Source organism: Arachis stenosperma, chromosome 7, assembly GCF_014773155.1.
Source record: "Arachis stenosperma cultivar V10309 chromosome 7, arast.V10309.gnm1.PFL2, whole genome shotgun sequence".
Classification (NCBI taxonomy): Eukaryota; Viridiplantae; Streptophyta; class Magnoliopsida; order Fabales; family Fabaceae; genus Arachis; species Arachis stenosperma.
Window position 1 is genome coordinate 19,308,290 of NC_080383.1, and position 17,306 is coordinate 19,325,595.

Here is a 17,306-nt window from a genome sequence, read left to right on the forward strand (position 1 = left end):
CTACATAGCAAAATTATTATGTTATTAAAAATAATATATTCACACTAAAATTAATTTTATATATTCTTATATAAATACATATATAATTTATTTAATTTTAATATATATTATTATTATATATTTTATATTAATTTTGGTGACATTTATTTTTAATTTTTACCCAATAGTTTTTTTCGTCTACTTCACAGCATAATCCAATACCACTACACTACCTACTACAGTGTATGTAGGTAGCTGTTCTACCGCAAATCAAATCACGAATTAATTAATAAATTGATAAACAGAGAAGACAGAAGTGTGTAAAATAAAGGGTGTGCCTCTATTGTGGTTTATATATAAGAGTACAAAATAGTGTGTAGGTTCATAAATAGAATGATGGCCATCCCTGTTTCCGATTCACTCAGCAACGCCGTTGCGGTTCAAGCTCCCAACAACGATGCTTCCTTAGCTTTTGTGTGTCCAAAATTTTTCTGTGTGTCCAAAATTTTTTGTGCTATTAATGTGTGAAAATTTTTATACTATATCGATAAGTTAAGTGTTATACACAAAAAATTGTGTTATATAAAAAAAATTATATGTTATATTAATAAATTTTTATGTTTTCCGATAACAATTTTTGTGTGAAAGAAACACAAAGAAAAAAAAGAAGTGACGAATGCACGCACTTTTTGGTTGGTTTTATGTCAACTTAATTAGACTTATTACAAAAATACTTGAATCCCGTAATATAAATATTTTAACTTGTTATAAAAATATTTAATTTATAATTTTTTGTATAACTTATCTGATTTATTCAAATTTCAACATATAAATTATATATTTATTATTAGGATTAAGGTATAGGTCGAAAATTTTTTTGTCTCTAACCTTTTTTTCATACAAAATTATCTTTAAAGTTTAACTTGGTTTCCCTAAACTTTAATTTAGTTTTAAATTTTTTGTAGCGAAAATGGAAATAGAGATGGATCGTGGATAACTTCTTCTTTTTCTTCTTTTCTCCCTTTGCAAGAGCAGAAACACTCTATTTCTCTTATATTTTTATTTTATAATTTTTTTATTATAGGTAATTTAATCCAAAATTTTAAAATTTAAGTAAAAAGAACGATTTTAAAACTTGATTTAAAACCTTAGGAATGATTTTGTATACAAAAAAGGTTAGGAACGAAAAAAATTTTCACCCTATACTTTAAGGACCAAAATCGTACTTAACTCTTATTATTAATATAATTAATTTTAAAAACAAAAAAATATGAGTATCATTTAAATATATCAAAAAAGAGAAGAATGTCAATTTTTTTAAGGGAGCCACCCAGATAAAGTCGCCTAAAACATCTTTTTTAAAGATATTTTTAGTAATTAAAATTTAACATATATAATCGATTAAATCATGTTATTTTTGTCAAAATTAGGCTAGACAAATTGATTTAACCAAAAAAATGGTGAATCAAATCTTGAACTGGTCTAAATTAATATTTTTTTTTATAAAAAATGACTACAATACTCTTATTATGGAGAATGATTAAAATACTCTTATTATTATTATTATTATTATTATTATTATTATTATTATTATTATTATTATTATTATTATTATATAATAGAAGTATTTTAGTCATTTTTTATATTAGGGTATTGTAGTCATTTCTATAAAAAATAATATTAATTTAGACCAGGTCAAGATTTGATTCACCATTTTTCGGTCAAATTAATTTGTCTAGCCTAATTTTGATGAAAATAACATGATTTAATCGATTATATGTGTTAAATTTTAATTATTAAAAAATATCTTTATAAAAAGATGTTTTCAGCGTCTTTATTTGAGTGACTCTTTTTTTTAAAGCTATTTAATTGGGTTGTAAACGTACATAAATGGTCATATTGGTTGTTCTCTACATGTTTATTTATTTATTTATTTTTGAAATAAAGGAGCTCAAACACAATAGAATAGAGCAAAGTTAAAAACAGACAGACAAACAACACCTAGAACAGACACAATAAAAGAAACTCTCCATTATCGTCTCCAGCATAGCTATCAATAACACGAAGAGCTCACACCTTCCTACTCTTTAACGCTGAGCACGGACATCCTTATGATATCTCTTCAACACCTTTGCTTTCATTTTGAAAGATCCTCCTATTTTTTTCCGGCTAAATGTTCTAGATGATTGCACAGAAGCATCTCAATCGCTGCTTGCGTTCCTCCTTCCTACGCGGCTCTTCTGTCCAACTTAGAAAGTAGTCCTTCATCAATTCTGGGAGAGACCATAACCGGCCAAACGCAGATATCCAAGTATTCCACACCTGCCAGACAAAATCGTATCCAAAAAATAAGTGATGGACCTGCTCAACATCCCTGTTGCATAAGCCACACCTTGTATTCTCCTGATTGAGAATCCCAAATTGACTCAATCTTTCCTTCGTGTTCACCCTGCCTATCAATACAAACTAGGTAAACAGTTCTCTACATGTTTATTGTTCTGCCTTCATCAATTACTTTGTCTTTGGTGTACAGTATAAACGGGGTGATGTTTCTTTGAAGCTGTTCCTTGGTATATGTTTTTAAAATGAAATGTAAAATTTACTCTCCATGAAATGGTTGAAGCTCATGTGTGAATAAGGGACATCTGAAAGATGATTGCATTCATTATTTATTTGTTAGAAGGCTTATGAGAAGATTCCTAGTTATTAAGTATTAACCATGGTATGTTGCTCGAGAGAATACACAGACAAGTAGAATAGTGATATTTGGTGATGATATTAAAGAAAATGAAGAGGAAAGAAGTTGCCAAGAAAATAATAATTTTTGCCATATAGGACAATTTTTTAACAGAATCAATGTCTCATAATTGTGTCAAACTAAACATGTCTTTTAAAATGTAATTTTACTTTTTATATGATTAAAATTGTTAGTATTTTATTCTTTGGAGTAGAAAAAAATATTAAATTTATTTACAATAGTAGAATAAAAAAGTTTATAATATCAAATATGCTTTTCTATCATAAGTCATGACTAATTACTGAATTTTTTTTTTGTATATACATATTAAAACTTAATTAAAAAATTAATTTTTCAACTAATTTTTAAATTTTTTATCTTAATTTTTAATTTAAATATTTAAAAAATATTTAGTTAATATTAATTAGTTAAAAATTAATTTTTTATACTTATTCATTCACAAATCATTCATTGCTTCAAAGAAGATAATTAAAGCTAAAAGAATGAATGATGACAATAAAAGAAATGTGAAAGGACCGTTTGTTCAGTTAGGAACAGCCGCCAAAGTTGGTATCCTTCAGATTGGTCACGTTAATGTTCTTCTTCTTCCAAAGAATAGGGGCTTGCCACATGGATAGGCCCAGAATCCAAGAAAGAACAAATTAAACAAGAAGCATAGGATCAATGGCTTGGAACATATATAATAATAATAATAATAAACATTATAATATTAATTAATTTCATATTCAATCTTGATGGCAAAGATAATAGGAATCCATCCATTTGATCCAAAAAAAAAAAATGTAAAAAAGTACTTAAAAGAGAAAAGAAAAAGAAAGAGGTGTGAGACTGTAGCACAACAATGTTAGCTTTATTTATTTTTTTATTTTTAAATTTTGCCCCTCAATATTCTCTCTCTTCTCTTTTTGTCCTCTTTATCAAAACCCCAAGCAAACCCCACATTCCAACCCCCCTCTCCTCTTTTGCTCTTTCATCTATTCTCTCCTTAGCCTCTCCCACACTTTCTACCTTTGGATCTTCTTCTTCCCCAATTGAGGTCTCTCTCTATTTTGTCCTCAATTATTATTATCTCTATTAATTATAACTATATAATATATGCTTGTCATACACAAAGCTTATGTTTGTTTTGATTTTAATTTGCTAATAATACTATATATATATATATGGTTCTTGTAGGATGCATGATTTTGTATGCATGCTAGGGTTTCGTTTTTGTATTCATAGTACTATTATTTTGTTGATGATTATCACTTGGAAGTTGGAACTGAAGCTTTGTGAAATCTGTTTGTTTTTTCAGTTATACTTTGTACTTTTGTTTATAAGAGGAAGAAGGAGGTCCAAAGCTAATTAGGTCATTCGGATTCAAATTATATATAGAGAGAACATATGGCACCAGTTTCATTACCCCCAGGTTTCAGGTTCCATCCAACTGATGAAGAACTTGTTGCTTATTACCTCAAAAGGAAGATCAATGGCCGTAAGATTGAGTTGGAGATCATTGCTGAAGTTGATCTCTACAAGTGTGAACCATGGGACTTGCCAGGTAATACAACTCACACACACAAAAAAACATTTAATACAATTATTTTTTTAATTATTATAAAACAAATTAAATATTATCAATCATATTTATTGCATCAATATCAAATATTTGTTCTATCTGATAATTATTTCAAAAGTCTTCTACATTATACATATGATTTAATAACAATTATATTATGTATACACCAAAATTATTTATTAAAATTAGTTATTAATATAAAATATATATTAAAAATAAATTAAACTATACATATATTTATACATAAATATATTAATTTTAATGTGTAAATAATATATTTTGTTTAATAAATGATTAGAGTACAACAATTAATTAGACAGTCAATTATGTATATAATTTTCTTTTTTAGTATTTTTCACTTTGCAATGGAATAAAGTGCAGAAAATTTTCAAAAGGTTGCATATAATAAGTTATTTGAAATTCATATTTTTTTTTATAGATACGTACACCTAGAACTCCTTATTAGATTGCATATACAAAATAAATGTCTTGAAACTAGTCTAGAAATCATATAATATATATATTCTTTGGTTACTTGGTAAGCTATTTCTTGGTGCAGTTATTTGTAAATCCTTATTTACAGATGTTTTTGTAAATAATTATGTTATATTCAGTTACTAAATTATTTTTTCATATAGAACATATTTAAAATATAAAATATATTAAAAATAAGTTAAATATCATATATATTTATATAAAAATATATAATGATTAATTTAATTATTTATTTTTTATGTGCACAAAACATATATTTTTTACAGATATTAATAACACATAGGACCCAATAATAAAAGTATCTTGAAAGAAAGAAAAAAGAAAAGAAAAAAAAAGTGGAGGATGCCCACTTCTTTAGACGTGATGATTTGTTGCTGATGATCTTTATTGAGTGATGTTGAAACACATACTTGCTTTCTTGGTCAAGTATATTTTTCCTACTACTTTAGCATCAAATATCTTATGTGATTTAGGTTAATCTTTTATATAGAATGGAAAGGATTGTACTTATGTGTGTGATTTCTGGAGAGGATGGTCCCATAAACTTTATGGTTCCTATTGTGAACGTCAAGATTAGTAAATGAGACAATAGTCAGATTCCCAAGTCAAAAAGCATAAAATAAAATAATAAAAAAGAAAAGAAAAGGAAAAGTGTTACAATAACGTATGTCTAAAATAAATATACAATATTTTTTTTCTTTTTTTGCTCTTTTTTGAATTACTATTATGATTATGATTATAGGGAAGTCATTGTTACCGGGGAAGGATTTGGAGTGGTATTTCTTTAGTCCTCGAGATAGGAAGTATCCAAATGGGTCAAGAACGAACCGTGCAACAAAATCTGGGTATTGGAAGGCGACAGGGAAGGACAGAAAAGTAAATTCACAATGTCGTGCTGTGGGTATGAAGAAAACCCTAGTTTACTATCGTGGAAGGGCACCTCATGGCTCTCGCACTGATTGGGTTATGCATGAATATCGTCTTGATGATAGAGAATGTGAAAATGCTTCTTCTGGCTTGCAGGTTCTCACTACTATCTCACTCTTTTCTTCCTATATATATATATGTTACTAATTACTATAGATTCTCCTTTTCAGTTTTTTTTTTTTTTATTAAAAATAGGAGACTAAAACATGCAACTTTTTAATTGAGTATAAAGAGATTATGTACTATGTCATTTGAACTATAACTCATTCGCCTCTTTTTCAGTTTCTACACGTTTGATAAACCTCTCTTTTTATCTGGAAAACATACAATTTAAAAAAACTGATATTTTTTATTTATTTTATTTTATATTAAAAAAATTTTTATGCATAGCAATTTTATACACATATCAAATTATATAACTTTATATCAATTAAAATAACTGTTTTTTATATTAGCAATGTAAATAATCACTCAAAATATTATGATATTATTTTTTTAAAAATTTAAATTGACAGAAAAAAATATATGAATAATTATATTTTTTACACAAATTTTCATGCAAAAAACTCTTTTAATTGGAGTAAAATTTTTACATATATTTTTTTTTATTTGTCTTATGTTATTTTTTTTAAATAAAGATAAAATTTTAAATTTTTTTATTATTGACACTTTAATACCATATATCATAATATTATTTTTTAAAAAATTTAAATTAATAAAAAGAATAGATAGATAATTATATCTCTTACAAAAAAATATGTGATTAAATTAAGTAATTTTATAAAATATTTTATATTATGAATGTATTAAAATTAAACGCATTTTAACATGTATCCTAACTGATAAAAATGCAACTTATTAATTAAATAAATCATACTGAATCCAAAAATGAGTTTTTGGAGTTTAATTAACATGTGTTGGGCTGTAATTTCAGGATGCATATGCACTTTGTCGTGTGTTCAAGAAGAGTGCAGTGATAACCCCTAAAGTTGATGAGGAACATCATCATCACCATCACTATGTTAATGCTAATAATCACACTAATAGCAGCCATGTTTTGCCAATTACAAGTGATCAATCGTCAAGTATGGAGTTATATTCTGAAGGAAGGGGTGAAGATTTGGATAATAGCTCTAATTATTTGGTTCCCATTGATAATACTTCCACACTACCCCTCAACAACATGGTGATGAACAATAATAATAGTGATGCTTCTTTCAATAGTAGGGATAATAATGGGAAATGGTCACAATTTATTTCAGAAGATCCATTGTTCAGCTTTCCAACTTCCTCCTCATCATTTGCTAATAGTTATGGATCTATAACATACCCTCCATCCAAGGTAACACAAAAAATTTCATTATTGTGCAAATATTTAATGCATACATTTCATCAATTCATAGAATATTTATTGGTATAGATAAATAATTTTTAACCAGCTAATTTTAAATAACTACAATTAATAATCATTAATTTTGTACTTTAATTTAAAAAAAAATAAAATTTAAATAATTATTAATTAATGACAATTAATTAATATAGAATGTAATTTAAAAATGTTTGTTAGCTTATTATTGATTAACTGTTAGTTATCTAGCGAAATTGATATTTATTTTGACACATTTTTTTAGCACCATCCTTAAAAAGTGTTAGAGTTACTATTCTAGTTTAAAATACATAAAAAATCAAGTACTAAATGTTATAATATATTATTTATATATAATTATATGTGTTTAACTTATTTTTAATATATATTCAATACGAATATATAATTGGTGATTAATTTTTTTATGTATACTTGATATAAATAACATAGATGTTATAATTTTAATCATCTCTCTTTCTGAAAAAATAAAGATGCATTGCTTCTTAATTATTAGCTATTAAAAATCATTGAGAATCTTTTATGATATTCATATAAAATTACATTTATGCTATATTATATATTAATTGAACATGAATAATTTTGCAGGTGGATATAGCACTAGAGTGTGCAAGGATGCAACATAGGTTCACCATGCCTCCATTGGAGGTAGAGGACTTCCCTCATGTTGGAACCTCGGAGCTGAAAATGACAGATATAGCCTCGGGTGCCGCCTCCGCCGTGCACGGAAGCCGAAACGAAACCGATATCTTGCAGGAAATTCTTTCGGTTGCTCATGCTTCCCAGGAGTTGATAAACCACTCCAGCTACTCATCATCATGGGGTGGTGATGGTGGTGGCAACCATGAAAATTGTGCAGCTCATGGAGATGATTTCACTTTCATGGTTGGTAGCACTAACTACAATAATAATAATTTGAATGACATTAACTCCATGAGATATGTTGATAGAAATTGGGAAGATCCAAACACTTCAAGATCCATTGATATTGGATATTTGGATGAAGAATTTAAGGGAGAGAGGATGGTAGAGAATTTAAGATGGGTTGGAATGTCTACAAAAGATTTAGAAAAGGTATCATATAATACTAGTACTAACTATATTTTTCAAGTTACATTATTTTAAGTTTCCACATAAATATATTATAGCCTGTTGAAATAGTCAATTATTTTTCTTTTTTTTGTCCTTTTTTGTTTATATATGTCACTCGTACATGTGTTTTAATATGTTTTGTTTTATCAATGCATTTAAATATAATTTACATTTAAATATAAAAGGAATATTTCATTTGTTACTAAATTGTTTTCAAAAATGGACAGAACTTCACGGAAGAGCAAAAGATTGTTCCAATAGAGGATATATCAAGCTTCCAGACAAATAATAAAGAAGAAAATGAGGTGCAAGGTATCAAATTCCTATCCATGTTACTTTTATTTATTTATTTATTTATTTTAGTAGAATTATAAATTTATAATGATTATGTTAAGTATAAGCTTGTATTCTTTTCTTGTTTTTGAAATAACCTATAATAATTAGCATTTACTTGTTGGAGCAGAATCTGAGCAACACCATAGCAACAAGGAACTATTGATCAATGATTTCTCATTAGGGTTCAACCCTAATAACAACAACAGCGAGAACTTTCTAGATGATGATCATAACAACATGGATAATGATGATTACTCAAGTTCTCCAAGCTTTGAAGTCATTGAGGAAATAAGGGTCAGCCATGGATCAATGTTTGTTTCGACTCGCCGCGTCGCCGACACATTCTTCCACCAAATAGTTCCTTCACAAACCGTCCAGGTTCACCTCCTCAATCCAGTGATAACAAGCAATGATGAAGAAGAGACATTGATGATGATAATGGAGAGGAATCAAGGGTATTTCGGGGATTTTCTTTTCAGGACAATAGCAACTGCGTTTGTGTTCATCTTTGAACTTCTATTCATGCATTGTGATTATTTGAAGGAAGAAGTGGAATTGGTGAAGAGAAAGAGATCATCACAATCATCATCTAAGATCATGAAATGGAACAACAATAATAATAAGGTTTGGTTTGTTGGTTTCAAGAGTAGTGAGAAGGGCTTTGGTGCAATTTTGAAGAAAATAGGGATTTTTCTCACAATATCTTTGGCTCTTTGTACCATGTGGGCTAACCATGTTATAGTTAACCCTTGATTTCTTCCTCCTAGTTTCGTTTATTTTTGTCTCTACCTTATGAAATTCTCTTGACATGGCTCAAATTAAGTTTGGGCTTTTTCCTAATTAAATTAAGTAGGAGGCTGATGTATCCATATACTTATTATAATTTTACTTTGACATATGTTGTTTGATTAATATTATAGATAATTGTAATATTCTCTCGTTAGTCATCCTTGAATTTTCTGATTTTACTTCCTCTCAGCCATTCGTGTTATTAGTTTGTTGTATTGTAGTAGGTTATGGATTGAATATCTAACTCGATCTATCATTATCACAAAAGACAAAGAAATCACTGACTATAAAATATAATCTAATGTGATTAATTGATCTCTAATTAATACAATAGTGTCCCGTGTCAATTCTTTACTATTTCAAAAATGACAATAAAATACTTAACGGCTAGCACACTAACTCACTACAAAAAATTAAGATTAAAATGGCATTAATTTTAGGGGCGATTTTTTTTGTAGTGGCTTAATCTTCTAAGCAAATAAATTCTATTAGGTAGCGATTGTTTTAGGAGGCAGGACACAGAGACATGGACAACACTTGTTTAAAAAGTGTTTGAAAGCAGAGATATGGACATTGGATATATTGTCTCCGAGACAGTTTTTTATACTTTTATGTCCACTCTTTTGCGAAGGACAATGATGGACACAGAATTTAGAAGAGCGGACACGGACTTTTTTATAAATTTTTTGTTTTCCTTTTTTTCCATGGATATTTTTTAGTATTCTACTATTATCCCTTCTTATTTTTCCTATTGCGTTGTTCTCACAGAGGTACTTTCTTCTTCCTACTCTTTCTTTGTCTTTTTCTTTTTCAGGTACTCTCTCCTTTATGTAAAAACTTTTATTAGGGTAGATAATTCTTTTTTTATCGTTTTTACTTCAATATCATTTTAACTTTGTATTATATTATTTGATTTGTAATAAAAATAATAACAAAAATAATTAATCTTAAAACTTTTGAAAGATAAATATTATCAAAAGTAAAATTGATCTTTTAAAATGTTAAAAAATAATTTATAAATTGTAATTAATTTTGAAAGGTACCAGGTTTCAAGGAAGAAGTTCAGAGAAAAAAGGGGGAGAAAGAAAGAAGCATGAAAGGTGTGAAGCTGCATTCAACTCAGCAACTGAATTGCAGCATGTGTGTAATTGCTCTTTATATGGCTAACCAAATCTGTAACAAACTATAGAACTTGCTAGAAGCTGCTGCTGAGTCAGCTGGGCTCCTAACTAACTAACTCTAACAGAAAACAGAATTAACAATAATGGCACTAACTACTAGCTAGCTTATAACTCCTAACATCATCTCTAGTTTTTCTTTTCTTGAGAAATTTCAATTGCTTGTTGATCAGAGACATTCAGCTTGGTTCGAAAGTGGAAAAAGGTTTCAGAGGGAACTGCCTTTGTGAAAATGTCTGCCACTTGTACTGTCCCAGGAATGTGACTCACTTGTACTTCCTTGTTGTTGACATGATCTCTAATGAAATGGAGGTCTATTTCGAAGTGCTTGGATTTGGAATGTAGGATTGGATTGGCTGCGAGCAATACAGCACTCAAGTTGTCACAGTATACCATTGGTGCTTCAGAAATGGATAGCTTTAATTCAGCCATTAGATTCCTTATCCATACTAACTCTGCCACTGTTTCTGCCATGCTTCTGTATTCTGCTTCGGTGCTGAATCTGGCTACAGCAGTTTGTTTCCTTGACGCCCATGATACCAAATTCGAGCCAAGGAACACGCAATACCCTGAGGTTGACTTCCTATCATCTTGGTCACCAGCCCAGTCAGAGTCACTGTAGGCAGTGATCTTCATTGCAGTATTGAGTGCAGGGTCCTTCTTGAGATGCAGGCCATGGTGAGCTGTACCATTTAGGTATCTTAACACACGTATTGCAAGCTCCCAATGACAAATCGATACAGGCTTGGATCATGGAAGTTTGAACCTCCAAGGACAGAGATTTTTGTTGTAGAGGGAAGAGGAGTGTGGCAGGCTGTGCATCCCACCATACCAGCCTTCTTCATTATCTCTTCAATGTACTTTTGTTGAGTAAACACTAAACCTCTACTCTTAGTCTTTGTGACTTGGATTCCAAGAAAGTAGTTCAGGTCACCTAGGTCTTTTAGAGCAAACATGCTGTTTAATTGGCTGATCACCTCCCTAATTGAGTTATCACATTCACCTGTCACAATGATGTCATCTACATAGACAAGCACATATGTTTTTAATTGATTCATCTCACGGGTAAACACTGCAATGTCAGATTTTGTGGCTGCAAATCCTAGCTTCTTTAGTCCATTTGCCAGCTTAGAATACCATTCCCTGGGTGCCTGTTTTAGGCCATATAGAGCTTTGTTGAGCTTGCAAACAAGTGAGGAATCTCCTTGTTCATAACCTTGGGGCTGCCTCATATAGACTTCCTCAACTAAATCACCATGGAGAAACGCATTGTTTACATCCAATTGCCTTATGATCCAAGACCTTGACAGTGCAACAGAGAGCAATAATCTGATAGAGGTTGGCTTGACAACTGGACTGTAGGTTTCTGTAAAGTCAAAACCTGGCTTTTGAGCAAACCCTTGAGCAACTAGTCTGGCTTTATGCTTCTGAAGCGAACCATCTGCATTATACTTAAGCCGAAACACCCATTTGCTGCCAATTGCATTTCTATCAGGTGGGAGTTTAGTAAGCTTCCAGGTATTGTTTCTTAGGAGAGCCTCATACTCCAGATCCATGGCTGCCTTCCACTCAGGGGACTTGAGTGCTTGTTTGACATTTCTCGGCTCAACACTTGCCATGAACAGCTTTGGTTTGACAATTCCTGCTTTGCCTCTAGTCAGCATTGGGTGAGTGTTTTGGGTGAAGTCAGTGTGTCTAGGTTCAGGATCAGAATGAGGAAGGACGATTTCGATATCACTGATGGGAATAGGTGTTGGCACTGAGGAGGATGCTACTGGCATTGTGGATTCTTGTGAGCTGCTAGAGGGAAGCAGTGACTGAGTTGAGGACTGAGGTTGACTATTTTGTGGTGAAGTAGGCTGAGAGAGGTTGGTTGAGGTAGTATGCTGAGATAAGGTGGGTTGGGGCTGGTGGTTAATAGGAGGTTGAGTAAAGGCTGAGATGCTTGGGATTGTTGGGATTGAGTGTTGTGGGGCTGGGATTATTGCTGGCTTGAAACCTTGATCAGCTTGCTTGAAGGGAAACTGATCTTCAAAAAACACCACATTTGGTGTGATGATGACCTTTCCTTGTTGAGTAAGGCACTTATAGCCTTTCTGATTAGTTCCATACCCTATGAATGTACAAGGGGAGGATCTGAATTTCAGTTTATGCTTGTTATATGGCCTCTGATGTGGAAAGCATAGGCAGCCAAAGACCCTGAGTTGCTCATATGAGGGCTGCTTGCCAAGCAATTTCTCAGTTGGAGATGCACCATTAAGCACTGGTGTAGGGAGGATGTTGATCAGTTTTGCTGCTGTACCAAATGCTTCACCCCAAAATCTTGTAGGCATTGTTGCTGCTGCCAATAATGTGAGTCCCATTTCCACTATGTGCCTATGTTTCCTTTCAGCAGCCCCGTTTTGTTGGTGAATGTGAGGGCAAGTAAATCTATGCTGAATTCCTCTGACCTGCAAAATCTGTGACAGACTTCTATACTCGGCTGCATTATCACTTTGCAACATTTTTAGCTTAGTGTTCAATTGCAATTCAACCTTTTGTTGGAAATTTTCAAAAACTGTTTTCAATTGAGCTCTAGATCTGATTAGATAAAGCCAGGTATACTTTGAGAAAGCATCAACAAAATTAACATAATACCAATTTTCATTGCTATTTGGCACTGGGGCAGGACCCCAAATATCTGTGTATACAAGGTCTAAGGGATGTGTGTATTCAGTATGTGATGAAGGGAAAGGGAGCTGATGGGACTTGCCAATACAGCAAGCTGAGCAATTTATCTTAACTGGTAAGGTTGAGGGTTTACAAACTTTTAGTACTTTTGACAAAACAGCATGATGAGGATGTCCTAGCCTAGCATGCCATACAAGAGAGTCAATTTTATTCCTATTAGTTACTGTAGTAGTATATGCAGCAGCATAACCAGCTGGTGCTTGCAGCTTATTAATGCTAGGGAACCTATAGAGGCCTTTTTCCACAATGCCTTGAAGCACAATCTTCTCAGTATCTTTACTCTTTACATAGCACCTATCATCATGGAATTCAAAGAAAATTTGATTATCACAACACAGTTGATGCACACTAATCAGATTCTTTGTAATTTCAGGGACAAACAACAAGTTTCTCATGTGAAGTAGCTTAGAGCTCAAATCAGTTTTGAAGTAGGAGTTACCAACAAAAGAGATATGCAAACCTGATCCATTGCCAATTATTACTTGCTCATTTCCACAGTACTCTTTCTTTTCCATCAGATTCTTCTCATCATGGGTCATGTGATGTGTAGCTCCTGAGTCAGGATACCAGCTAGAGTCTTGGACTGTTGCTGGTGTTGCTATCAAATTGCACAGGTTTGCTTGTGGCTGAGTTTCTTGATTGCGTCCAGCATTGTTATACCAGTTTTCAACATAACCTTCTTCCTCAAATTGATCCTCACTGTATCTGTACCAGCAAGTTCTTGCAGTGTGGCCGAACTTATTACATAGCTGACACTGTGGCCTGTTGTCATAGCCTCTTGAATTATATGTCCTGCCTCCTCTGTTGGCCTGTCTGTTATCAGCTTCTTACATCATATTTCCTGCACTAGAGAGATTCCTACCACCTCTGTGCATTCTTCCTCCTCTTCCTTTGAATCCTCCTCTGAAGCCTCCTCTTCTTCCTTGCAACTGTTGATGATATCCTCCAAATTGAGCTACGTTTGCTTGCACAAAAGCCTTTGATTTTTTGAACTTAGCTAGCATGCTCTCATGAGCTAGTAGCAAAGCTTCTAGCTCAGCAACAGTTATACTGCAAGATCTTGCAAGCATAGATGTATATACTGAAGCATACTCTTCAGATAAGCCGTGTAAAATCGCGTTGACATGATCGCTTTCCTTTACTGACTCTCCTACTGATGCCAGAGCATCGATTGTACTTTTAATCAACAACACATACTCAGTCACAGATCCTCCAATTTGAAGTGTGCTGAGTTTGTTTTTCAATTGCATCACCTTAGCCTTGATTTGAGAGGAGAAGTGATCCTCTAGTCTCTTACATACTTGATGTGTAAAGACACAACCTACCATCCTTGTTGTGAATGGCTTGGTCATGGAAGCCAGTAGCCAGGATTTGAGAAGAGCGTCCTGCCTCTTCCATTTCTGATAATCTGGATTCGCTGTAGCTTCTGTTCCTTCACTCAATTGCACGAACTGTAGAAGAATTCCCTCTCCTGTGATGTGGCTCAGCATATCATTCCCTTCTATTGTTGAAATTGCTTGATCCTTCCATTGCAGAAAATTTTCCTCATCCAGTTTCATTGCTATAGGAGTGGTTATGAATCCTTGCGCCATGGTTGAGTGAGCAGCGGAGCTTGAAAGCTCTGATACCATGAAAGGTACCAGGCTTCAAGGAAGAAGTTCAGAGAAAAAAGGGGGAGAAAGAAAGAAGCATGAAAGGTGTGAAGCTGCATTCAACTCAGCAACTGAATTGCAGCATGTGTGTAATTGCTCTTTATATGGCTAACCAAATCTGTAACAAACTATAGAACTTGCTAGAAGCTGCTGCTGAGTCAGCTGGGCTCCTAACTAACTAACTCTAACAGAAAACAGAATTAACAATAATGGCACTAACTACTAGCTAGCTTATAACTCTTAACAAATTTTATATAATTTAAAGAAAAATCAGTTTATATAATATTTTAGTCATTTTATATAATATTTTAGTCTTGTCCATGTATATCCAAACATAATACTAGACTAAACATTACATTAGTGTCTTGTCCATCATATCCAAACAGAATACACAAAGAATAATTTTTAGTGTCTCCGTTTTATTATCTCCGTCTCAGTGTCATATTCTGTCCTGTCTCTAAAAATAAACGCAGGCTTAGGTGCTAATCAGATATAAGACGGAAAGATTACATTGTTTCACAACATTTGGAGACAAAGACGACCAAGTTGTTCATAGAATTTGGCTTAGTTTTCAAAATTCTGAAATGAACTTTGGAATTGCTTAGAGGTACAGATCAGCCATTATGAGTGCCATGTGAAGCTGGTTTTTTTTCTTACTGAAATAAACTAAATAAAAAAAATAAAACAAACAAAATAAAGACTATTCTTAAATTTCTTTTAAAGTGAAGGAAGCTCCACATGAAAAAATTGTAACTTCATCGCTATCTTTGTCATAGTATCTACTACTGTGTTTGCATCCCTCATAATCAAACAAAAGTTAACACGCCAATTTCAATGCATAATATCTCTTATTTTGACCACCAATCGATCAATAAACTCAAAACCATCTTGGTGATTAGTAACAAGATTAAATGCTTCCACACAATCTGTCTCACAAATAACATCTCGTTGACTCACATCCAAACTAAGAGATATCCTCTCCAAATAGCAAACAATTCCTATTGAAGAATACTATTACTCTCAATCATTTCCAAATACTCCATTTACCAACACCCATTACAATCTCTAATAACACAAGCAAAACCAACACTATTACCTAAACCAAGATAACTAGCATCACAATTAATCTTAAAAGCACCAATTGATGGGGGATTCCAAAAACTATTTAGAGCAGAGGGAAGGGACACTCGTAGTAATTCAAAAATATTCCTAGGTTCATTTTCTAAAGTTAATGCCAGACAAATCACTTTTTCCGAAAGCCAAGTTTCATAAGGATTAAAAATGTTATTATTCCTTACTCGCCATATCCACTAAAGTCCCGAAAAATTTGAACGGATGCTCTCTGTTATGATACAAGAATCAGTTCTTCAAATCCAAAGGATGAGAAAAAATATCCAACCTATGTCATACAAGCTGAGCTTTTGGACAATCTCAAATACAATGTAAAACCTATATTCCTAACTAGAAAGACATCTTATACACTTATCCGATAATAGCATCCCTCCTTGCTGAGCTAAGGGTCTCATGTATTACAAAAATGATTATGATTATTGAAAATAAAGCATGTTAATGAAAATTTTATTGATAATATTATTGTGAACTTTATAATTATTATCTTTTGTTGTTCTTTCACCTACTTAATTCTCTCCTTAATAATTGTGTGATATCAAGAGTTTCAGGGGCATAGCTAGGCTTAATTTTAGGGAGAGATCAAAATTTAATTTTATAATATAAATGAGAATAAAATATATATTTTAAAAGAGACTAAATTAAAATTTATATATAATTTATAAAAAAAAATTTGATATTAGGCCATTGTCCGCTTTCTTTGTGAGAGGTTTTGTTCCTAAAAAATCTGATTTAAATTTGATTAAATATTATATTTTATAAATAATTTGTTCTACTTTTTAAAATAGATCAAATCCAATCCTAATATTTAATACAATAAATAAATAATATTATTTTTCTATTAAATTTAAAATTTTACTTATATATTTTATTATTAAAATCTTAATATATATTTTATTTTTAAAATCAAATAGCAGATTCAATCAAACTTAAAATAATTTAAATTAAATATATATATTCACCTGATACCTCAAGGCATAGTGATTAATCATCGGAGAATCATAGAAAGATAGAGAAGCCTCCTTCCAACTCCCAATGTAATTAATGTATCTAGCTAGTTCCTTTTTTATTTTATTGAAATCGTCTAACTCCCTTGAACCTTATTGTCTGTTTTAATTTCTTTCCATAAATTTATAAACATAGTGATTTTTTTCCAGGTAAATAATGAAATAATTGAGTCACACTTGCTATTGATTTTGCTAACGATTCTATTTTGTTGGAGTATAGTTGTGGTTATATATAGGTTTATGATCTGTTCTTCTATAGTATATATACATATTTCAACTGAATTAGACTG

At 31.5% G+C, this 17,306-nt stretch overlaps 1 protein-coding gene across 1 annotated transcript; it reads left to right on the plus strand.

Annotated features, from left to right (window-relative positions):
• The first annotated feature begins 4,120 nt into the window (after positions 1-4,120).
• LOC130941909 (NAC domain-containing protein 54-like) lies at positions 4,121-9,331 on the plus strand. The gene is made up of 6 exons (XM_057870547.1): positions 4,121-4,280; positions 5,536-5,816; positions 6,655-7,062; positions 7,693-8,178; positions 8,424-8,508; positions 8,660-9,331. The coding sequence occupies exons 1-6, from the start codon at positions 4,124-4,126 to the stop codon at positions 9,283-9,285; spliced, it is 2,043 nt and encodes a 680-aa protein (XP_057726530.1). The 5' UTR covers positions 4,121-4,123; the 3' UTR covers positions 9,286-9,331.
• Positions 9,332-17,306: the final 7,975 nt, after the last annotated feature.

Coding starts and splice junctions, on each gene's coding strand:
- LOC130941909 (XM_057870547.1), top strand. CDS start 4,124: ATGGCACCAGTTTCATTACCCCCAGGTTTCAGGTTCCATCCAACTGAT. Junction 5,817..6,654: donor ATGCTTCTTCTGGCTTGCAG/GTTCTCACTACT, acceptor CTGTAATTTCAG/GATGCATATGCACTTTGTCG. Junction 7,063..7,692: donor TAACATACCCTCCATCCAAG/GTAACACAAAAA, acceptor ATAATTTTGCAG/GTGGATATAGCACTAGAGTG.